The sequence below is a fragment of the Ochotona curzoniae genome, unplaced genomic scaffold, assembly GCF_017591425.1.
Source record: "Ochotona curzoniae isolate NIBS_2020 unplaced genomic scaffold, NIBS_Ocur_1.0 contig_3190, whole genome shotgun sequence".
In the NCBI taxonomy this organism is placed as follows: Eukaryota; Metazoa; Chordata; class Mammalia; order Lagomorpha; family Ochotonidae; genus Ochotona; species Ochotona curzoniae.
This window is the reverse complement of record NW_024465751.1, coordinates 8,741,896-8,765,895: the sequence shown is the minus strand read 5'-3', so window position 1 is coordinate 8,765,895 and position 24,000 is coordinate 8,741,896. Positions and strand designations below refer to the sequence as shown.

Genomic DNA, 24,000 nt, shown 5'->3' with positions numbered 1-24,000 from the left:
TCATTTCCATTCTGTCAATTGTTCTGAATGGTGTGGAAGGCAGGAGGGAAACTCTGAGGCTGGTTTTGTACCTTCAGTTAACTTGGATGCCAGAGGAGGCAGGAAGCTCGGTGTGCAGAAACACTGTTTCCAGGCCCTGTCCCCTGCCAATTATCCTGAGAAGCCAGTGCAAGCCATCAGTGGCTGCACCCCATCACAGTTATAACCACCAAGTTAGCACATCAAATATGCAGTTTGGGAAGCCTTACCTGGCAGTGGCACACACTGTGGCAGCAGGTGTAAATCAGGGTTTTGCAATATACCAGGCAACCTTGGGTAGGCTGGCTTAGCATGGCCACAGTGACAACAACAAGGTGACTAACAAGAGGCTCTGGGGACAGGTGCTGAAGTGCAGTGGATGAGGACTGCTGGTGTTCCAAAGCAGAGGGCAACTCAACTTCCTACCTCCTGGGAAGCAGCAGACAGTTGCCCAAGTATCTGAGTCCCTGCCACCCACGGGGAAGATGAAGTTCTTGCCCCCTGGCTTTAGCCTGGCTCTGCCCTGACTTCTGCAGCCGTAGGATCTGTGTCACTCTGCCTTTTAAATAAATACCTATGTGATAGAGTAGAGCCGGTTAACAGCCAGCACCCACCTGCCAGGTTAACTGACAGCGCTGACAGCCCAGACAGGGAGGCTCTGTGCCCCTCGCCCCCAAACATTATTACCTCCCCTCCTGCCACTCAAGTTAATCAAATGTGGGGAATGGGTTCCTCACACCCTTCACCTCCTGCATCCTATGCCATTCAAATTAACTGCCAGTGACAAATGGCTTCAGAGGCTCCACACACCTGGCGCCTCCTGCCTCCTACTCAGCTATTTTAGGTTAACTAACTACAAGGAAACTTTGGGCTCTGGCAGCTCCCATCCTGCCTCCTGCACTGAGTTGGCTGAATGAATAGAAAAAAATCCCTGACTTCAGCCCGTTGGCACAGTGGTTCCTGGAGTGAAGCAGGGGCTGCTGGTGCCAAGCTTGGCCAATGTGATCACTCTTGCACTTTGCAACACTGACTTTCAAAAAGACAGTAAGGATGCGATCAATGGTTGCCTTAAGTGGGTGAGGAAAAAAAATACCTGAACTGGGCTAAAATCCCTTGGGTCTTTCTAGATTTGGACGCTTCCCTATAACCTTTGTGATTATGTAACTTACAGAAGCCTGATTTTCCTCCTCTGGAAATAGGGATAAATAATACTCACTAAAACAAACCTAATGCAAAAATGATAAGCCCCGTGCCTGCTGCTTAGTAAGCAAGGGACGGACACACAACAGTTGTTGTGTAAGGTCTCTGGGAACAAGAGTTCCATATCTCCACCACCTCCACCCTGAGGAGGTGCTTTTGGGGGGCTCTGAGGATGTTACCACTACTGCCCTTGTCCAGGGTGTGTGTGTGTGGGGGGGAGGGGGGGTGCTGACGGACGGTAAGCACGCACCTGGAGCCCAGATAGAAGCCGCGCTGTGGGCTGCACCCTGAGGCAGCCTGGCCCTCTGCCTCCCATCTTATCTCAGTCCATCTCCAGGACTGCCTCAGTCCTAACTTGGTCTCCGTTGGTGATGAAGGAGCGAGAATTCGATCAGGATGGCCAGATGCGATCAGCTACTTGTGCAGGCAGGAAGGTATGAGACAATCGTGGCTTCATCTGCCCCAAGGGAGAAAGCGAGACCAGGCCAGGTGTGCTTACGTCAGAGGCCTGGGTTCCTGAAGTCACCGTCCCGCGGTCATCAGTATAAGGCCGCCCATCATTGTCCTCATTTTCCATCTGGGTGGGTGGGAAGGGTTTGAGGTCTTTGCACTAGATAGGTGACATTCTTGGCTGCGCCTACCCCACCTCGACCCTTGGTCGCTGCTGTAAGATCCAGGGCGGCCTGGCAGGCAACCTCCTTGGTAGGCAGGCCCCCAGGGGAGGTCAGCAGGGCAGGTCCTGGAGGGTGGCGTCCTTTGGCTTTTCCTCTTCCCAAGCAACTCTGAATTATGTTTATGGCGTCTAATGCGCTCTAATAAAGCAGCAAGTAGCCTCCACCCGCAGAGCTCGAATCCCCAGCCGAGGTGACGCGGCGCCCGGGAGGGCGAGGCTGAGGGACCAGCGCCGGGCACCACAGGGTGTCGCCCAGTCGGCGCTGGCCAGGCAGGTGGGTGGAAACCATGGCAACGCTCGGCGACGCCGCGGCTGACGCCGGGCCGGCGAGCGCCCCGAGCGCCGGATTATGACGCAGCAGCGGCGCGGGCCCCCGCGGTCTCGCGTGACCGCGGGCGCAGCCTGCCGGCCTAGCAACAGCAGCCAAGGCCGTGGCCGAGGCAGGCGGGGTCAAGATGGTGGCTCCCCGGGCGGGGGAGGCGGTGGAGGGAGGAGGAGCCAGACCATAGGCAGCCGGAAACACCGACACCCAGCGCCCTCCCGGGGAGCCGCCGCTGCCGCCGCCTCAGCCGCCTCAGCCGCCGCCGCCGCCGCCGCCGCCGCCTGCTCCAGCTCGAGGGACGCGAGCGGGCGGCGGGGCGGGCCGTGAGGGAGACAGGAGGGCAGGGCGAGCGGGGCGGAGACAGCCGCCCAGCCTCCGCCCCCGGCCGCGGGCCCGGGCCCTGCCCCGCGCCGCCCTGCCCGGCCCGCCCAGCCCCGGTGTGGCAGCGGCTCATGGCGGCTGTGGGGCCCCCGCAGCTGCAGGTGCGGATGGCCCCCCAGCAGATCTGCACGGTGCTCGAGGTGGCGCTCCGGGTGCCCTGCCTCTACATCATCGACGCCATCTTCAACTCCTACTACGATTCCAGCCAGAGCGGCTTGTGCATCGTGCTGCAGATCTTCCTCCGGCTCCTTGGTAAGGGGACCGGGTTGCCTGCGTCCCGAGGACGTGTGCCCCGGGGCGCAGGCGGCCGCACGCAGGCCCCGGTTCATGTGTGTGTGCGCGCGCGCGCACGCGTTTGGGGACCACAGTTGGAGACCCAGAGGGGCATCTGTGCAGGTGGGACGTGGAGGAGGTGATACTTGTCTGGGAGCTGACAGGGGAGCCGGCCTGCGTGTGGCGGTGAGAGCCCCGGGGTGTGTGAGCCTGCGGCTCTCTGCCTGCTGTTTGGCTGGCATACCAGCTCTTAGGCGACAGCTCTGCTCGACCCGGTCGCTCAGTGCGTGACCTTGGACGTACGCCAGAGCCTGGACCTCCACTTCCCCCCACCCCCAATTAAACGTCCAGGGGGAGCGTCTCTGTCCCTGCTCCTGCGTCCGCGGACCCACAGGATCGTGTCCGCCGTCGTGACATCCCAGCCAAGGAGACCGGGTTGTGAATGTCACAGCTTGAAACCATTACCAGGAATCCTCCCGAAGAAGGCGACGCTAATAACGAGCCTTTAAATTTTCCATCAATGCACGGAAAAAGATTTAACAAGGATGTTAACATCTTGGCCGGAAAAATGATTTGCAAAAAGACTGTTGGGAAGATCATTGTCGTTGTTGCATATGGATGGGAGTGTAAAAAAAAAAAGAGAAACCAGCCTGTGTTTCACACTCCACCTTCGCTTACATTCCCATCGTGAGAGGCATTGAAGTGTAAAAGAATTTTTTAAAGGCTATTTGCAGCTTGGCCAGTGTTGTTGATGAGGTCATAGTGATCAATTCCTGGTGGGCTAGTGTTTCTGGAAGTGTTAGAGCAGGCCGATCTGAGGTCCTCACCAAGATTTTCTGAATTAGCTGCCATCTGTTGATTTACTCCTGACGCGAAGAGGCTCTAAAGGCTTAATTAGTTCTCTGTCCTAAGTGATAGTGTTTCACAGTTACCTACTTTTGCACTGTGTTTTCGCTGCTACGATCTGGCCTAACCTTCAACTATTCCTTAGAGGTGAGGAGTGTTCTGTTTTACAGATGAGAAGCGGAGGGTCCCGCACAGATGTTTTGCTCTTGGTTTGGTACACCGTGGCTAAGCATGGTTAGGGCCCGAACGTCCGAAACATCTTTTGACATCGAATGCGGTTCACTCCTCTTCATGGCACTGCTTTCCAGATCCAGAATGGTCTAGTAAGGATCCCATGCTATATTTTAAAGCGAAGAGGGATGAACTTGACACTGTAGGGCAAGATTCTCCGGCACCAGCTGCTACTTCCTTCGGTGCTTCACGCGCTACTCTGCCTTGCCCCTGCTTCTCTAGACTGCTGTCCTTATTTGTTGGCAAAGATGCGACCGTGAGGGTTCTGCATCTTCATTCCAGAAATAGCTTCGGTCCGACTGGAACGTTCTTGAGGCGGAATAGCTGCAGTCGGAGGATCCCGCTGGGATCTGGTGGTTTAATGCAGCGCCCCGCTGAGCTTCATTGAAGCTGGGCAGCTTTAAGGAGAGGGAGTATTTTCCTTAATTAAATCATTTGTAGTCTGACAACATTGGACAAAGGAATCTGATGTTTTCCTTGTTCTCTGTATGCTTCTTGTGTTTCTAGTAAATCATAGGTGTTTCTTTGGACAGTTTAAAGAACAGGGCTTAAGGGGAGTTACCTGCTCCGTGGCTTGGGTTTCTTTCCCTTCTCATATGAGGCAAAATGGAATCTCTGGAAAGGGCACTCCTGGGTGTGTTAGCTCTGAATAAACTTGCTAGCTTTAACAAAAACAGTGAGTCAAGAGCATGTTGCAGATTCTTATGACAGCATATTTAAAATGTTGGTGCTGTTTATTTGAAAATTTTGATTCCAGAATATTGTTTAGGTTAGACTTGTTGGGAAATATGAAATATTTTCAACCCTGTTATGTTTCTTATTTACATTGTGCCACTGTAATTATGCTAATTTTTCATGAGTGAGAATTAAAATTTTAAAAACTAGTGTTGGGACTGAACTAAAAAATATTCACCAGAAAGTGAATGTTGTTTAAAGTGATAGGTTCATGTGCAAAAAGTCCCAATAGAAAACAAATTAATTTTTCTGTCAGGTTGGTGTGTTTACAGTTATGGACTTCTCAAATACTACAGTATATAAACATATAATTTTATTGAAAGATTTAAAATTCTGAAACTTTAAAATTAATATATAAACATGGAAACCTATGATTAAAAATAATTGCCATTTTTATATGTAGTATTTGAAGCACTCTCCCTAAGTAAAGGTGCTGTGAAATTGTATTCACAGTTGCCAGCAAATAAAGTTGAGATTTCAGTAGGTCAGAAAATAAAGCACCTAATTTTGAGATTCAAATAAAATCATAAAATATGTAAAATTAAAGCATAAAGTTATGTCTTAGGAGGTGTCAAATCCTAAGTGAAACTCAATCCAAAGGAACAAAATGCTGAAGTTGCAATTTTAAATCCAGAAAGTGCAAGCATAAGAGTTGCTTTAATAGTATTCATTACTCATGGCGATAATTCATCAAGGTGGTAAAGGATTTTTTTTAGACGTAAATGAAGACTTAGAAATTACTAGGGAAGATCTGATAAATTTGAGTATATAAACATGAAAATGTCTATATGCTATAACCTACCAGAAAATCCTTAGAAATGATAAGCCAAGGGGAAAGCATTGTATCTTATGTGATTTATTGTTCAACAAAAAAAGCTGGGTCTGGCGTGATAGCCTGGCCTAGTAACTAAATCCTCACTTTGCATGTGATGGGATCCCATATGGGCCCCAGTTTGTGTCCTAGCTGCTCTATTTCCCACCAATCGCTCTGGCCTGGGAGGGCAGTCAAGGATGGCCCAAAGCTGTGGGATTCTGTACCCCGGAAGGAGACCCAGAAGACACTCCTGGCTTCTGGCTTTGGATTGGCTCAGCTCCAGCTATTACTACTTGGGGAGTGAACCAGTGGATGGAAGATCTTTGTCTCTCCTCTCTAAATCTACTTTGCAATAAAAATAAATAAATCTTAAAAAAAAAAAAAGGACCTTATATTTCCATAGAAAAGTGGACCTGGCCTGGGCATTCATAGTGAACCAAATGCAAAAGTTCAGTAAACAAACAAACAAAAAAGTGCCTGACTTCATTTGTAATTAAAGAAATGTCAGAACAAAATTTTACTTAAGAGATGGGTGAAGAAATTCAGTTCAATTTAAAAGAAATTTTTTGTTGACCTGTTTGGAGTAGGTATATTTATATACTTTTGGTAGACCATATAAAATGCTTTGGCTCTGGAGTCGGCCTTTTGGTGTAGCAGGTTAAGCCACTATTGGGCGGGCTGCATGCCCTGTTGGCCTGCTGGTTCTAGCCAATGCTGTTCTGGTCCGAGTGTGATTCCTGCTAATGCGTCCTGGGAGGCAACAGGTAATGGTTCAAGGACTTGAGTGTCTGCCACCACCTGGCAGACCCAGATGGAAGTCCTGGCTTTGGTTGCGTCATAGCCTCGCTTGTTTGTCAGCATTTGGGAGGTGAACCAGTGAATGGACAGTTTCTACCTCTGTCTATTTCAAGTAGAAGATGACAAGCATTAAAAACAACAACACAGTTCTCTGCTTGCATTTTCTGCCTTGAATTTAAAGTTACTAATTCAGCATTATGCTGCTCTAGGTGGAATTTTATTTAGCACTTACTGTTTACCTTTTGAGTCACAGTTCCAGTTTAGGCATTTGGCCTAGAGACAAGAGTTGTATACAGACTGTGGGCAGGAACATTCATCACAGCATTATTAGAAAAAACAAAATGGTCAACTGTAGCCCAAGTATGTCTAAAGTGGAATCTGTCTATTGTGTTAGATGGAACAATACAACAAAGTACTTAAACGTTATTTTCTGTAAAAGGGGGAAAAAAACTGAAATGAAGAGAGGTGAGTGGGACTGACAGACAGACTGGCTCTTCTCGGCCTCGCTCTGTTGGCAGTTTCGGACAGGGGAATTCTTTGCCTGCGAGAGGGCTGCTTGCCTACAAACTGAAGTTTTCAGCAGTATTTCTGTCTACCCACTAGATACCAGTAGCACCCTGACCAATTCCCCCTTGCCTAATTATGCTGCCAGGATTGTCTCTAGGTATTGCCAGATGCCCTCCAGCAGTGGTGGTCAGGAAGCAAAATAATTCCTGGTTCAAAATCCCTGGGACAAACAGACCTATATATGGCATACACGACCTGGAAGCAGACCAGCAGTGTGTACGGAGAAAGTGGTGTGTTTCAGAAGGAGACTCTGAAATACATTAATGTAAATATAGATCACTCAATTAGTGTCCATTTACTCCTATGGAAAAAATTATATATATATATATAGACAATTCTAAGTAAATTATTACCTAGATATAAAATGTAACACTCTGTATTTTTAGAAGAAAATGTATCTTTTTTTCCCAACATTATAATAGGGTAGACAGTTCTTTATAGAGAAATATAAAAGCAAATGTATGAAAATTGGAAGGGCCCAGCACAGTAACCTATCAGCTTAAGTCCTTGCCTTGCATGTGCTGAGATTCCATATGGGCGCTGGTTCTAATCCCCGCTTCCCATCCAGCTCCCTGCTTGTGGCCTGGGAAAGCAGTTGGCCCAAAGCCTTGGGATCCTGCACCCGCATGGGAGGCCCAGAGAAAGCTCCTGGATCTTGGCTTCAAATTGGCTCAGCTCTGGCTATGGCAGCCACTTGGGGAGTGAATCAGTGGACAAAAGGTCTTCTCTCTCTTCCTCTCTGTATATCTGACTTTCCAATAAAAATCAATCAATCTTTAAAAAAAATTGATGAGTTGAATGACATTAAGAAGCCTTTTTTGTATCAGAGGCAGCATTTTAAAAAATGAGAAGATGGCTAGCAACCTGGAGAAGTCTTTGTTACCTGTAGTTGTGAACTAATTTGTATTTGAAATTTTTTATATGTCCCAGTATATGGGGAAAACCTGCTGAGGTGAATCAGCCAATGATAGAATGGCAATTCTATAATAATAAGAAGACACTTAAATGTCAATAAAAGCAGAAAGATGCTTTCTTTTAGAAAAACATTTTAAATAAGAGGTTAATAAAACTAACATAGTAAGTTCCCCCATGGGTGAACCTCCCAAAAGTGTATGTATTTATGAGTATGTGTTTAATAATTTGTCAGGATGTACAAGAAATTTATAGCATTTATACCTCTTTGGGGCCAGTGAAATAATGCAGATAACCCAAAGTGTTTCTGAGTCTCAGAATACTTTACCTCTGGTCACCAAAAAGACACGAACAAGAAAAAGAGAAGAGAAAAAGTGTGTGGGAATTTCTCCCCAGCAGGAGGCAGTTCTGCCCGGCTAGGGAGCCAGTGGGGTGCTCCCCAGGCAATCTGCCCCTGGCTGCCTGGGATGGGGTCTGACCCCACAGCTAGGCATCACTTACCTGATGCCTAGGACAAGGGGACAGAGGGGACTGGGTAGGGTTGGGGAGGGGCACGGTGGGCACTCTGTCCTGCTCTGGGAAGCCAATGCCTCCAGGTGTGTGGGAAGCTCCCAGAACTCAGTCTTGTAGGAAAAGTTCCCTGCAAGGCATGGTTGATGAACTCATTGGTCCTTTGCATCATCAACCTTCAGCCCTACTGCTTTCCTTAAAGGCAGGTGATGGGAAGGTGACTGAAAATCCCAAACCTTAAATCTCATTGTTGAGTTCCCTAGCACCCAGTCCCCATTTTGACTATCCATGAGCCACCAGTCACCTGTTAGCATATGGGATAGTAGTGACTCCAGAGTCCAAGGAGTCTGCACGAAGACCAAGTACACATTTCACATTCTCACACCTTGGAAAGACAGACTAGAAGTATCGGGCTAATCCTTAATTGAATTTATATTAATAGGGTTTGACTTTAAAAAATATCCATGATAGAAAATCTTCCTTTGTTGTAACGTAACTTGTACGTGTGCTGACAGACACTTTTGTCCTAAACTTTGTTGTATAGGTCTCCCTTAGGAGTTAAGGTGGTAGGCTGGCCTGCTTGTTTCTCAATTACCTAATCCTCTCCCTACAAGCACCTGCATACCATGTGTGCTCTGATTTCCATGTGCTCCACTTCCCATCCAGCTCCTGGCTTGTGGCCTGGAAAGCAGCGGAGAATGTCCTAACACCTTGGGACCCTGCACCTGTGTGGGAGACCTGGAAGAGGCTCCTGGTTTCAGATGGCATCAGCTTTGACCATTGCAGCCATTTGGGGAGTGAGTCAGTGGATGGAACATCTTTCTCTGTTTATCCTTCTCTCTGTAAATCTGCCTTTTTAATAAAAATAAATATTTCCTTAAAAAAGGAGCAAGGTAGCAATAAGATTTGTTTTCTGTGATTCTCCATTTTATTCTGTTAGGTATTGCAATGTTTTTCCACTGATTGCTTTAGATCGTTCTAAAGTTACTTAAGATACTTGTAAATATTATGTCCTATTTCTTTCTTTTAGTCTTTTTTTTTTTTAAAGGGTTAAAGGCTTGGGATTGGTGTAATAAGCATGCTATTTTCCCCCCTCCTTGGTTTTTATTTGTTTGGGGTAATCTAAATGAAGAGGCCCTGGTTATCTTGATGATTGAGTTCTTACATAGTTTCAAAGTGCTGAATTGGTTTTGATGCTCGTCTCTTTCTACCTTGAGAATTATTGGTGAAACTCTACTCACACAGTCAGACCAAGATCCCTGCATTGTGGTTTCACTTCATTTTGCCCTGTGTTCTCTTTCCCTTCACAATGCAGCATTTGCACATTGTCCTGAATCCGCAGGCAGTGTATCCTAGCTCTAGTGAGACACTCTTTCCCTGGCCCTGTAGCTTAGACATTCAGAGTAAAAACCAACAAAATGTTTCCTGCCTAAAGTTGTGAGAAGTATAACAAAAGCTTGATGTTATGAACAAGACTGTCTAAAGGCCACAGAGAAAGCGTTACTTTGGAGTTTTAGGACTTGGTAAGTTGCCTTTTTTTCCTGTAAATGAAGGCTGCTTATTTCCACATTTTATAGGTAGAAATAAAGAAAAATTTAAGAACCACACCAACCTTCAGTCTGAGTTAATTAAAACAGGTATTTTAATGCTATGATTGAAATATTTGCTTATTTTATATTTTCCAATTTTTTTTTAAAAAGATTTGTTCATTGACTTGAAGGCGCAGTTACAAAGGAGAAACTGAGATTTCCCATCTGCTGTGTCACGTCTGAACCAGCTGCAATGGCCAGTCTGAAGTCACAGGCCAGGAACTTCCTTAGGTTCTCCTACATGGATGCAGGGGTCCAAACACTTGAGCAGAGAGCTAAACTGAAATTGAAGTAACCAAGACTTGAAGCAGCAGCTATATGTATGCTGGCATCACAGAGGGAAGCTTTACTTGCTGTGCCACAGTCCTAGCCCCTGTTTTTCACAAGTGGCTCGGTTTTCTGGTGCAGTATAAATATTATTATTTTCTTGGAAAGTTAGATATACAGAGAGGAGGAAAGACAGGAAGATCTTCCGCCCACTGATTCACTGCCCAAGTGGCTGCAATGGCTGGAGCTGAGCCTATCTGAAGCTAGGAGTCAGGAGCTTCTTCCTGGTCTGCCACTCAGGTGTAGGCTCCCAAGGCTCTGGGCCATCCTCTACTGCCAAGGCCGCAAGCAGGGAGCTGGATGGGAAGTGAAGCAGCTGGGATATAAACCAGAACCCACATGGGGTCCCGGTCTATTTAAGACCAAGGATTTAGCCACTAGACTCTTATTCCAGGCCTGCAGGATCAATTAAGTCCATGGGCAAAATTATCAGTTAAATTAACTATGCCTCCACTGAAAACATCTCTTTCTTGATTAAATTTCTTGTTTAATTTGAAGTTGGTCACTTTTTCTGTGCTTGGCATTGTCTTTCGCTTTTCATTTTTCAAGCAGGCTGTCTGTTGATTATTGTGACAGAAACATTTTCTTTTCCCAGTGAATACCAGTTGTTAGTTACCTTAAGGGATCTGTTGATATTCAAGGTAGAATCCTTGCTTGCTGTCAGAGACATGCTGTGTAACAGGGTGGAAGGTGTCTACTCAGATAACCCACACACTGCAATGTCAGGCAGTGCTTGGCAAGTGCCTTGTTCTGGAGATATGCTGAAGCAACAGCTGGTCCACAGAGCCGGTCACTGTGATGGACACTCAAGCATTTCAAGTAGGTGGGGCCGCCTTCCAAGAAAAGAAAATAGCAATGTAGAGTGACTTAGCGTGGGGAATATGTCTGGAAGACAAAGGCTGGCACGTTGTTGGTATGTATTACTCTGAAGTAAACTGGATCTGTTAGTGCCAGGACAAGGAAGTGAGTTGTATCTGATGGTTATTTCAGAGCATATACGGTATGTATTTTGAGCAGAAGAATGAAAAAAGGCAGTGTGGCTTCAAAGTATATTTGGATAAGAACTTTTAGATAGAAATTGATTGGTGCCACTAAGAAAAGGGAGATATATGTGTTAGAACTTGGCAATTAATTGGCAAAAAGTTAGGAGAACCCTTAAGAGCTAACGGTACTTATCCCTATGAAATTGAAAAATCACTAAGAAGCACTGGTTCTGGTTTAAGACAACTTGGCCTCTAGAACTTTTGAGCTTTGCCATTTGGAAGTCACTGCTGTAGTTGATCATTGGACATTAATGTGCTTATAATCTCACACTTAAACTAGTTGATGTTCTGTCAGAGCAACAAACAAAAGCCAGTCTGGATCTATGTCTTTGACATTGGTTAGGGCTGGAGTAGAGGAGGGAGGAATCTATTACCAGTTTTTTTTTTTTAGCATGTTTGAGTTTTCTGGACATTGTTTTTGTGATTTGGTGAACAATAAGAAGAGTTAATTACTTGAAGAAGACAGACCCAGGGAACTTCAAGAGCATTTCTGAAATCTGAAGCAAGGTTGTAGGGAGAGAAAAATAGCTAAACTTGGACATACAGAGAGTTCTCGAATTTAAGGGGCAGAAAAAAGTAAGAGCCTGGTGCAAGTTGACAGGTTGAAGAAAAGGAAAAATTGTGAATTATCTGGGATTATAAAACTTTTAAGTGGGAGTTTGGTACAGTAGTTAAAAAGTTTCTTGGAATATCCACATCTCTAATGGAGTACTTGACTTAAGTCCAAGCTCCGCTGCTTCCAATCTAGCTTCCTGCTAGTGCAGACCCTCGCAGGAAGCACATGACTCAAGTACTTGGTCCATTCACCCGCGTAGAAGGCCCTGATTCAGTTCCCAGCTCCTGTCTTCACGGTGGCCCTGCTCTGGCTTTTATGGGCATTCAGAAAGTGAACCATCAGATGCACGATCTCTATTGGTTCAAATATAATTAAAATAAATTAAAACACTTAAGCTTTATTTCATAAACAATAAGAGCAGATGTTTTCCATTTGAGTTTTCAATTCTTAATGATTTTTGATGGGATTTTAAATGATTACAGGATTACAATAGACTTTTTTGAGTATGAGAATGGATGTGTAATTACCAGTTTGTCTTGAAGATAATTTAGTGATTAAGTGCCTAGCCATACAGTGTTAATTGCTTTGGAAATTAGAAAATAAGGATTGAAATTTTATTTTATTTATTTATTTTTTTAAAGATTTATTTATTTTATTACAAAGTCAGATATACAGAGAGGAGGAGAGACAGAGAGGAAGATCTTCCGTCCAATGATTCACTCCCCATGTGAGCACAACGGCCGGTGCTGTGCCGATCCGATGCCGGGAACTAGGAACCTCTTCAGGGTCTCCCACATAGGTGCAGGGTCCCAAAGCTTTGGGCTGTCCTCGACCGCTTTCCCAGGCCACAAGCAGGGAGCTGGATGGGAAGTGGAGCTGCCGGGATTAGAACCGGCGCCCATATGGGATCCAGGGGCGTTCAAGGCGAGGACTTTAACCGCAAGGCCACGCTGCCAGGCCCAGGATTGAAATTTTAAAAAGAACAGTTTAGTTTGTCCTCTGGAACTCTGACTTTATGAAACTCTTTTGTTCATACCTTTGGGCAGCTTCCTACTTAAAGGAAGTATATCATGAAAGATGTGACTACTAATGGAAAGCCATTCACTCAGATGACTTTCATGTTTTTCTTTGTAGGTATCTTTGTATCCAGTGTTGTGCTGATCTTGTCACAGCGATCGCTTTTCAAGTTTTACATGTACAGCTCCACGTTTTTATTGGTTACATCGGCAGTGCTCGTGAATTACTATGCTGCCTTGCACATTGACTTCTATGAAGGGGCCTACAACGCTTCAGCCTTTGAAATTGAGCTGCTTCCCCGGAAGGGGCCCTCGCTCTGGATGGCTATCATCCTGCTCCAACTGACCTTTGGCATTGGATACATCACGCTACTCCAGATTCATTCCATCCACTCACAGTTAATTATTTTGGATATCTTGGTCCCTATAATAGGCGTAATCACAGAGCTACCATTGCATATCAGAGAGACTTTAGTTTTTACTTCTTCCCTGATTCTCATATTAAATACAGTGCTTGTCTTGGCAGTGAGACTGAAGTGGTTTTATTATTCCACACGATATGTTTTTCTTTTAGTGAGGCACATGTATCGAATTTATGGATTACAGTTATTGATGGAGGACACATGGAAGAGGATTCGTTTCCCAGATATACTTCGAGTCTTCTGGCTGACAAGGATTACAGTTCAGGCTACAGTGTTAATATACATTTTGAGGATGGCAAATGAAACGGAGTCCTTCTTTCTTTCTCGGGATGATTTCTGGGACCTCCTCTGTAATCTTATAATCAGTGGATGTGATTCAACGCTGACTGTCCTGGGCATGAGTGCCGTCATCTCCTCAGTAGCTCATTATTTGGGCCTTGGAATATTGGCTTTCATTGGATCAACTGAAGAAGACGACAGGCGGCTTGGCTTTGTAGCACCTGTTTTGTTTTTTATTTTGGCTCTTCAGACTGGTCTGAGTGGGCTACGGCCAGAAGAAAGACTTATTCGCTTAAGTAGAAACATGTGCCTTTTACTAACTGCAGTCCTGCATTTCATCCATGGGATGGCAGACCCCGTGTTAATGTCTCTGAGTGCCTCTCATGTGTCATCTTTTCGTCGACATTTCCCTGTGCTGTTTGTCTCTGCTTGTCTGTTTATCCTTCCCGTCTTACTCAGTTACGTTCTTTGGCATCACTATGCACTCAATACATGGTTGTTCGCTGTCACAGCCTTCTGTGTGGAACTCTGCTTAAAAGTAATTGTTTCTCTCACTGTTTATACGCTATTCATGATTGATGGCTACTATAATGTCCTCTGGGAAAAACTTGATGATTATGTCTACTACGTTCGTTCAACTGGCAATATTATTGAATTTATTTTTGGAGTAGTAATGTTTGGAAATGGAGCTTATACTATGATGTTTGAATCAGGAAGTAAAATCCGAGCTTGTATGATGTGCCTACACACGTATTTTAACATCTACTTACAAGCAAAAAATGGCTGGAAGACATTCATGAATCGTAGGACTGCTGTTAAGAAAATTAACTCGCTTCCTGAAGTAAAAGGGAGCCGCTTGCAAGAAATAGATGATGTATGTGCAATCTGCTACCATGAATTTACAACATCTGCTCGTATTACACCATGTAATCATTATTTCCATGCACTTTGCCTTCGGAAATGGCTGTACATTCAAGACACTTGCCCCATGTGCCATCAGAAAGTATACATCGATGATGATATCAAGGATAATTCAAATGTATCTAACAACAATGGATTTATTGTACCCAACGAGAATCAAAATCCCGAGGAAGCTGTAGGAGAAGCTGCTGCTGAATCTGACAGGGAACTGAGCGAGGACGACAGCACAGACTGTGACGACGGCGTGGAAAGAGAAAGGAATGGAGTGATTAACCCCACGGGCACAGCAGCTGAAGACTTCAATGACGACACTGACTGATTAAAACAGCATTTACTAATCACTGAGGTATCTCTTTAAAATTCAGCTCAGCCAGAATGGAGTACTGTGGCTCACGTCAGTGTGTAACCAAGCACAAAAGCAGTATCAATGTTGAATCTGTGAATAGTTTTCTGTTTACTGTGATGTGCTACTGTAAATATACCTCTTTAATTACTTCTGGTCTCTTTGGTGACCTATTTAAATTTGTGTACATTATTTGTACATAGAATAAAATGTTTTCACATTTTTATGACAAAATTTGAACAAATAGCTTTTTAATAGATTAAAAACCATACAGTGCGTCAACTGTGCCAAAGATTCCTCAATGAAACTATATTAAGAATCAAACTGTGGGCCCTAGTTTTTCTTTAAATTTGTGGGAGGATGAGAACACACAGTAGGAAGCCACACTAAAGTCATGGAAATGAGTAATCTGGACCAGAGGAGAAAGGTTAGAGTGTTTTAGAACTGGGAAGAAGATTAGCGTATTAGAAGCAATTTTTTGAAGTGGGAGGAGCAATGTAGTTGTGCTGGGTTCAAAAGTCATGACGCAGACTATGTGAAAGTTGACAGATAGGCTTATCTCAACTAAACTTGGATAGGAACCAGAGTGTGCTAATTGTTTAATATCTGTGTAAAACAGACAAAGAAACAAGCAAAAAAAACCCAGCATACTTGTTAGCCATCCTGTTGGCAGTGTTGACAGAAATTTGTCCTTTCAGAGTTCTGAAGAGATTACAAAATGAAAATAGTTGAGTGTTTTAACTGAGTGATTTTTTAAAAAAAAGATCTGATTTTATGGATAAAGATGGACGATGTTGTGCAGTAAAACCTCTTTAGACAGCTTCCAGAGCATCTCTTTATTATAGCTGACATTACATTTTGCCAAGAAATTTTACAAATATCATGGAATGTATAAGACATATGCCAATTAAATATCAGGAAAAAACATTTTAATGGTGTTGTTATAAAGTGTGTTGGCTAATTCCAGGGGGTCCTCTTCTCTTACTGCCGCCATTATCTCCAGTATTTGACTGAAACAAAGCAAAACCAGAAATGAACAGTTACATTTCTGAGTGTGTATTCTGTTTCAGAAGTGTAAAGCTTTACATTTTATTAGTTTTCACCAATGTCAATAGCAAAAGGCAGTCTACCACCAACAATCACAAATCTGTGGGACTGTCTTGACAAGGGTTAAGAAGCAGATGCCAGTAGATCATGAGTCCTCTTCTGCACCACAATCCTGGAGTCCACTCAGTGGGAACGGTCCTTTAGTCAGACTCATTGGTGTGTTATGACGGATATTTCACAAATGAGAAGGAAACATACAGTGTCCTTAATAAGCACAGTTATTTTTGGTTTCCTTTTCTGTACCTGTGTTTGTGTACAGAGAATCCCAATGTAAATGGGGCTGGGGTTGGACGGGCTGTATGAGCGTCCCAGGACAACACCCCATGTGGTTTATTCGGGATAGGTAGGGTTTTGCTGTGGTAGGGAGAAAGCTATTTGTATGTGGGTTTTCCCTGTGAGAGACCATAGCAGACGCCCGAGTTTGTCTGCCTAGAGTGATCATCACTGCCAATAGTATGCCCTAGCAGTATTAAAATGGATAGAATTTTTATATACATGAAGTACAAAGTTGTGAATTCAGAAGTAAGCATTGAAATATTCTTAGGCTTTCTGCTCTGATAATGGGCATCTTAAATGTGAACACCTAAAGAAATCAGGGATGGAAATTTAAGATCAAATGGAATTTGATGTTCTGTGTGAGCGACATGGAATGGAAACCTTGGCTTCACATGGATATTAAGTAGATTACTAAGTTTTTGTTATCTTGTAGCTAAAATATATTAAAAATAAAAAAATGATAAGCCAATTTAGGAAAATTTAAATTCATAGTTAAAAGTTTTTCTTAATAAATTGCATAATTTTCCTCTGCGTACTCTTTAGAATTGAAGACATTTTAATTAAGTAGTGCTTCCAATGCTAAGGGTTAAGATTCACAACAGCCTTGTTAAGGTTATGTAACAGTGACTTTAATCATATTTAGAAACTGCTTATGAGAAGTCTATTGACTTCTGAAGAGCATTCTGTTTTAGAGTGTTTGATAATACAAAGTTTATGCTGATGTTTGAACTCTTCTGACTCTAAGCTATTTCCACATATCTGCAGTGGTTGAAAGCTGTAGTCATTCTGGGAAAAAAACAAACAAACAACAATTTGAAGGTTACTGTTCCTGATAATTTAGTCGCTTTTGCTTAATGTTGCACCTTACACTCAGCACAGTTTTTGAAGTCAGAGAGTTTTGCCATCCAAGTGTCACAGCTTCAAGAAAATAAAATGCACTCTCCCGCTTCAAACCCTTTGGGTCCTGGTAAAATCTAAACCCCAAGGGAGGCACTCAGCTCTCATGTCTGGCCCCGCTCGACCCGAGGCTTACCTTCTACTTACTGTGCACCCTAGCTTGAGCCACACTAAGCACACTGTTCCCCAGTCCCACCCTCTCTCTGCCGGCTGCCTCTGCTCCCAGTGTCCCCAGTGTTTGGCCCCATGCCCAGCTGTGCTCTGTTGTAAACAGCTGAAATGTCACCTTAGCAGAAGTTCTCTCCTGGCGCTTTGCAAGGCAGATAGCTGCTATGTCCTTGTGGTCACAGTTACGGTCATACCTCTATAAAAATCCTGCTACATGGGACTGTGACCTGTTTGTGTGCTCCAGGAGGGAGGGGTCTCTGATTCCCTGAGAGCCTCACCGGAAGTACCTGGCATGAGGGACCTGGTGTAGGGAGGAGGGCAGGGATAGTCCTGATTCTTCTGGTAGTTCCCTTGGCAACTTGTACCTTTCCTAACATGGCAGGGGCTTCAAAATACATCTCCAAGAATTAATAATCTGATAGGGAGGGAAGACCATTGTATGAATACCTAAAATGTTGAGCAAATCACTTGGGAAAATAGGAATTACTGATTAGTAATCAGCATTACATCAGAAATAGTCTCCTGACTAAATTGCCAACTATCTATGTTTCAAAAAGGTTATAAGCAATTCTTTACTAACCAGCATGTAAATCTATTCTTTACCCTGTTTTAAATTTTTAGTTCTCAAGTCTTTGCCATTATTGGCATGCTAATATTAGGCAAAGATCCTTTCAAATACAATTTTATAGGAAAATTCTTCACTTTCCTGCCTAGTGAATTTTAGATCCGGTTTATCTGATATTCTGTTATAGATGGCACATATGGAGCAATGCTTACAATCCAGAATCTAATAGTTTGATGATTTGTTATATATATGCGCAGTTCTCGGAACTGGTAAACCATACTAGACAGATACAATAATTTGTGCAAACAAGAAATTGGATATGTGCCCATTAAAATGACTCTATCAATTTTTTCTGTTACAACATTCTTTTTAGTTCTTGAGTCATGGTTAATAACTCCTCTTCTATGTAATCTACATTGTAATAAAAAAAGACCCAGAATTATTGTTTTTTTTTTTTTTAAGGTAATAAAATTTTATGAAGTCTGGTCCTTTATTTTGGTTGGAAAAGAAATCTGATCACTTGTCATTGTTATTTCTTAGTTTTACTCAAGACGTTAGAGTATTTAAAAGGCAGACAGATAGCCTTCCTGTACGAGGATTGCCAGGGTGTCCTGGTTACCACACACAGCAACAGGGAAGATGGATGAGCACAGAAATGAAACAGGGAAGGCACTTCAGAGCGCTTCCACCCCGCGACAGGTGACCAGAGGAAAGGAATTCTTCAGAGCTGCAGTAAAGTCACTTTGGGCTCTGAGAATGAATCTGAAAAGAGGAGCTAACCTACAGCATATGTAGTAGTCCCTTCCGGTCAGTTTTTAGGCAGCATTGGGTCCGACTATGACTTTGTAAGCCAAATACTTACATTATATGGCAGGGTTCATTCCTGTCTTTTAAACAATGCCCATTTTCCCACTTCTTCTTGGTGGGAAATGAGGTTTTTATAAATTTTGATCCAGCATGTGTATTCTTGACTCCACACCAAGGAGCATCTAGAATTGAGGGGAACAAAAAGGGAGTTACTGTTTGTTTATGAATATCATCAAAATAGTGTATAACCTTTAAACTATAAACTGTGACTCAGCAAAATGACAAAATCAATTCACATCAAATTGTTTAATTTACTAACAAAGGATTCTCACTTATACTTTTGTTAGAAAACAGTCTAAGGAAAGTATAAAGCTAAAACACTGAATTTTATTTTAAGTACTTCCTAAGGCTCCCTTCAGTTCCTTTTATCTACTCTATTATTGCTGTTGTACAGCTTGTTTTATAAAGACCTAGATGTAAAAGAAAGTGTAAAATATGAAAGGATTGAAGGTAAATTCAGTGTTGCTTCTACTGAATGGGTAGCAGCAGCTTTAAATACCTACATGTAAGAAATTACAATGGCTTACAATGTTCAAGTATTGTACTTTGAATACATCATTTAGCTTTCCTGACTGCCCAAGGAGATAACTGATTCTTCAGAGTGACTCAGTCTTGATTGTCCTGAAATCCATGCTGTAAGGAGGCCTGGAGTTAAAAGTTTACATAAATGTTTTACTGTTTAGCCTTGCTTTAACAGGCAACAGTGTCAAATTCCTTGAAACAATCTGAGTTAAATATTTGCACTTTATTTTAAAAGTGCTGTAGAATTCAGCCATTATGAACAGATACTATATAATGAAGAGATTCTTGAACACATTTTGAAACCTGGAGGTGAATAAAATGCTTAGTCAGTACTCCTTGCTTAATTAAACATTCCTAACTACGCCTCCATTCTGACATCCCACTTTGGAAGTTCTGAAGGTTAGGCAAATTTCTAAAATTCTTCTAAAATTGAAAAGAAGAGCCAGTTGCACAATTTCTCCTTCAGCCTCAAAGATCTTACGAAAACTGTCACTTGAGGCTGAGCATGCTGTCTTACTGGATGCATTCATTTCAACAATAAACCCGAAGTCAGATTCTACCCATCCCCTTTTTTTGAGGAATGGGGATACAGTTGAATAAAATATTGAAAATATCAACTTACCTGTCTCAATCATTAATTTTTCACTAGGTATTGACTTCAAAACTTCCAAATTAGCTTCAGTTTTTAGTGAGCTTCAGGGGGTGAAAGTATATATTAAAATAAAGTGGCATTTAATGAATAGCTTATCAGTTTGTCTAAAGCAAATTACAAAACTAAACCCAAACGCGTATAACAAATTTTATTGATATCTTCACATTCATATCCTTCATAGAATCCAGAATGAGATCTGTTTCCACCAGGTCTGCCTATAAAGTGTAATTTTTTGAGCTTACCTGTTGATCTTTCAATATCTTTCTCCCACTCCAAGAAAATAAAAATACATTGACTCCTGATATAATTTGCATAATTTAGAGCATGGATTACTGCTGCCTATTCTTTACCTTCCTCTAGTAGAATGATGTCTTCTTCCAAGCAGGGGTGAACTCCATGAGTCTGGCCTTGCCTTCAAGCCTTGGTTTAAGTCAACAGAGTAACATGGCCCCGGGCTTGAAAGGGACTCTTGGGGTGTGGAAGGGCAACTGACACCTTCTGCGTAGCACGTATTGAGTCACAGTCAGTCACCTTGTCAGCCTGGACACCCCAAGTGAGTACACATGACACAGATTTGAACCTAACATGTGACCTGTGCTTAGAGCTCAGCCTCCTAGCCAAACCGCAGCTGACCCATAGGCCCTGAGTATGAATTTACATTAACTACGCTTTGCTATTGAGATTTGCCATATGATGAAAAGTTAATGCTGTCTAAAGGAAATATAGTCACTTCTCTGATGGGCTGCAACTCCCACTGGGGAGCATGAGAACCAAGAAGGGGTGGGCCCGGCAGGAGGGTGGGCTAGAAGGTGGAGTTGGTGGGGTTGAGTTAGGCTCCAATGCCCAATGATGTGTATGAGAGCTGAAAGGGATATGGGACAGTCCAGACCAGTCTTCTGTACATGCTGGCAGGCACAGGAATCAGAGCTGGGGGTGGTCCAGTGGGAGTTACTGGGGCCGCTCTGACTGGGCTGCACCTCCCCATGGTGTACGTGATGGCCAAGAGTGTGGTGGGCAGGGCTGGGCTGGGCCGCAGTACCCATTGGTTTGTATAGAGGAAGCAGAGGAAGGAAAGCAGAACAAATTGATCAACTACCACAGTGAAACTTCACAGCAATTTCTGGGCAAATGGAGACTCTGAGGTGGACTATGTCAGCCAACTGACCTGGGATGAATTTCCTCATTTTTGGAGTAGTGACATCAACAGCATCTTAGAACTTGAGCAGAACCACTTGAACAGAACCCTCAGAACATGCTCCACCCAGGGAGCCTGTGATGACATCAGGTACTGGGGAGGCTGGGCGTGGTCTCTCCCATTGTATCCTCCCCTCCCCCGGATACAGGAAGAAGAAAAAGCAAATGTGGAAACAATGATCTTGCCCACTTTTCCCTGATGCTTGACCCTTCCCACCCTGACCAACTATGTAAACATCATCAAAAAATTAAAAGGCCTGGGTGTGGTAGCGTAGTGGCTAAAGATGCCAAGATCCCATATGGGTGCTGGTTCGTGTCCTGGCGGCCCAGCTTCCCATCTAGCTCTCTGCTTGTAGCCTGGGAAAGCAAAGCCTTTGGACCCTGTACCCGTGTGGGAGACCCGGAAGAAGCTCCTGGCTTCAGACTGGCACAGCTCCAGCTGTTATGGCCACCTGGAGAGTCTATCAGTGGATGGAAGATCTTCCTCTCTGTCCTCCTGTCTGTATATCTGACTTTGCAATAAAAATAAATAAATCTTGAAAAAAACAACAAAAAAAACTAAACTAAATATCAAAATATATAATAATCACAAATTTTCATTTTTAGAGCAGCTTTAGGTTCACAGCAAAACAGCAGAAGGTACAGAGACCCCTCACCCCATGCCCCCACAAAAGCACAGCCTCCCCCACTGTCCAAGTTTCAGACCACATTGAACCATTTGTGATAACACAGGAACCCACAGCAGCACATCATCATTACTCAGCATGCACAGTGCACGTTCAGGCTCACGCTTGGTGGTGTTTGTTCAGTGATCTGGACAATGATATGTATCCACCATAGCAGCCTCCTGCAGAGTTGCTTCCACTGTTGTAAACACCTGCCTATGCACCTTTCCCTCTCTGGGAACTCTTAAGAACCAATGATCTTTACACTGTCTCCACTGTTGGGCTTTTTCCAGAATTTCACATGATTGGAACTATGTAGCATGTCGTCTTTTCAGATCACCTTCTCTCATTTAGTAATATGCATTGAAATCCCCTCCCGGTCTTGGCATGGCTTGGCAGCTCACTGCTTTACAGCACTGAATAATCAATGTTCCCACTGCTTACATCTACTGCAGTTCATTCACTCACTAAAAACTGTGATTACTTATATTTTATATTTTAGAATGTTATTAGGGAGAGTTTCAAATACATGCATATGAGAATAATACAGAACTTCCATTTGCCAATCATCCAACCCTGTCACTGTGGTACCATCTGGGATTTCTGCCTTCCAGAAACTACTAAACACTTCTCCGTGAGCAAAACCCCACCCACCTACACAGGTTTTTTTCCTTTTGAATATCTGTCTCCCATCCAAGTACTAACCAGGCCCGACCCTGCTTAGCTTCCGAGATCAGACGAGATCAGGTGCGTTCAGGGTGGTATGGCCGTAGACTCCTTTTGAATATCTGTATTTTCATTTCAATGAGACAGTACGAGGGCTGGGAGGGAACTGTCAGCAGTTCTGAACAAGTTCTAAAGTTAATATTAATATGGGAGGGAACGCTCAGGATTAGCCTAAAACCGTACTGTCACAAAGTCAAGATGTTTTAGAAACATCTAAGAGTTAGGGTTTAAAGTTGGTGAAATAAAACAATAAACTCCCTTCTCTTAAAATTTAACATTCCCCCCATATAACAATGAGAAAAAGAAATAAGTAAACAGCATGCTTTGGTGAAACCACATTCATTATGTGGACAAAGTTTTAACAGTAAGAATAGAACAAATTCATTTTCAAACACGTCAAATCCAAAAAGTTGACTTGTTCTGGCAGTGAACAGAAAGGCTGTGCTCCACCAAAACAAGAGGAAGATACACGTCTAGAGAAAACCAGGATCCATCACAGCAGAGATGGGGCTGGAAACAACTTGAACTGTTTCAAGTGCAACTGGAAACAGACAGATGGAGCAGTCAGGAGCTAACGGCACAATGTGATAGCCCAGACCGGGTCGGTGTGGTTTCTCACGGGGGCAGACAGGATAGGACACTTTCCAGGACTGTGCAAAGTGTGTGAGGCCTTTAAGTTCTGAAAAAAGCCAAGCAAACTGAAATAGGAAGAAAATCATTCCAGGTACAAGAAATGATACCTCTATGGTTCAGTAGTCGGTAGTATTTACATAGATATAATTATGAAAACTCTCAAGAGACATAAAAACCAAACATTCTGAAGTGGCTATGCAGAGAAGACTACAGATAGACCAGTGGAAGTACAGGTCAACCTGGGACATGGGGCTAAGAGGCTTTTATACCGCGATGAGATGGACAATGGGGAGAAGCCAGAGACAAGAGCTTATGCACGTCATCTGGAAACTGGGTGACAACCAGCAGAGGGTGCATGCCGGGGCACTGATGTGGAAACACATGCACCACTTGGCTTTTAATGCTGTACTCCTTTTTCAATGTGTATTTTGCATATGTTTAATAAGATTTATTTATTTTTATTGGAAAGTCAGATATACAGAGAGGAGGAAAGACAGAGAGGAAGATCTTCTGTCCGATGAGTCACTCCCCAAGTGAGTGCAATGGCTGGTGCTGCACCGATCAGAAGCCAGGAGCCAGGAGCCAGGAGCCAGGAACTTCCTCCAGGTCTCCCACACAGGTGCAGGGTCCCAAGGCTTTGGGCCGTCCTCAACTGCTTTCCCAGGTCACAAGTAGGGAGCTGGATGGGAAGTGGAGCTGCTGGGATTAGAACTGGCGCCCATATGGGATTCTGGCACATTCAAGGTGAGGATTTTAGCCTCATAAGCCACGCCACCATATTAATGTATAAATTAAACTATGATTTTAAATATGAAAGAAGCACGTAAGACATTTTAAAAACTCTGATTTCTATAGCAAACACATCATTCCATGATTCTGTTTTCCTAATATAATTTTAGTCAAAAATGCTAACTGGAAAAGGATTAAATGCAGGAGAATGGTGCCCTGAGGA

The 24,000-nt window shown here is 43.5% G+C and overlaps 2 protein-coding genes across 6 annotated transcripts in view; one reads left to right on the top strand and one right to left on the bottom strand.

Moving 5' to 3' along the window:
- Window positions 1-2,421: 2,421 nt before the first annotated feature.
- RNF139 (ring finger protein 139) lies at window positions 2,422-15,010 on the top strand. 2 transcript variants are annotated; one of them, XM_040979320.1, is made up of 2 exons: window positions 2,422-2,846; window positions 12,930-15,010. In XM_040979320.1, the coding sequence occupies exons 1-2, from the start codon at window positions 2,666-2,668 to the stop codon at window positions 14,750-14,752; spliced, it is 2,004 nt and encodes a 667-aa protein (XP_040835254.1). In that variant the 5' UTR covers window positions 2,422-2,665; the 3' UTR covers window positions 14,753-15,010. The 2 variants fall into 2 exon arrangements, with proteins under 2 accessions (XP_040835254.1, XP_040835255.1); XM_040979321.1 differs by lacking the exon at window positions 2,422-2,846 and adding an exon at window positions 10,768-11,109.
- A 575-nt stretch (window positions 15,011-15,585) lies between these two features.
- TATDN1 (TatD DNase domain containing 1) overlaps window positions 15,586-24,000 on the bottom strand; it is a 56,697-nt gene continuing 48,282 nt past the window's right edge. For 3 of the 4 annotated variants that reach the window (XM_040979322.1, XM_040979325.1, XM_040979324.1), the window contains 3 exons: window positions 19,801-19,871; window positions 18,652-18,778; window positions 15,586-15,786 (listed from right to left, as the gene is read on the bottom strand). In XM_040979322.1, coding sequence (XP_040835256.1) covers window positions 15,684-15,786; window positions 18,652-18,778; window positions 19,801-19,871 — 301 coding nt within the window. In that variant the 3' untranslated portion in view covers window positions 15,586-15,683. Of the gene's footprint in view, window positions 15,787-18,249; window positions 18,779-19,800; window positions 19,872-24,000 lie in introns of those variants that run through there. The other variant, XM_040979323.1, reaches the window with a different exon arrangement.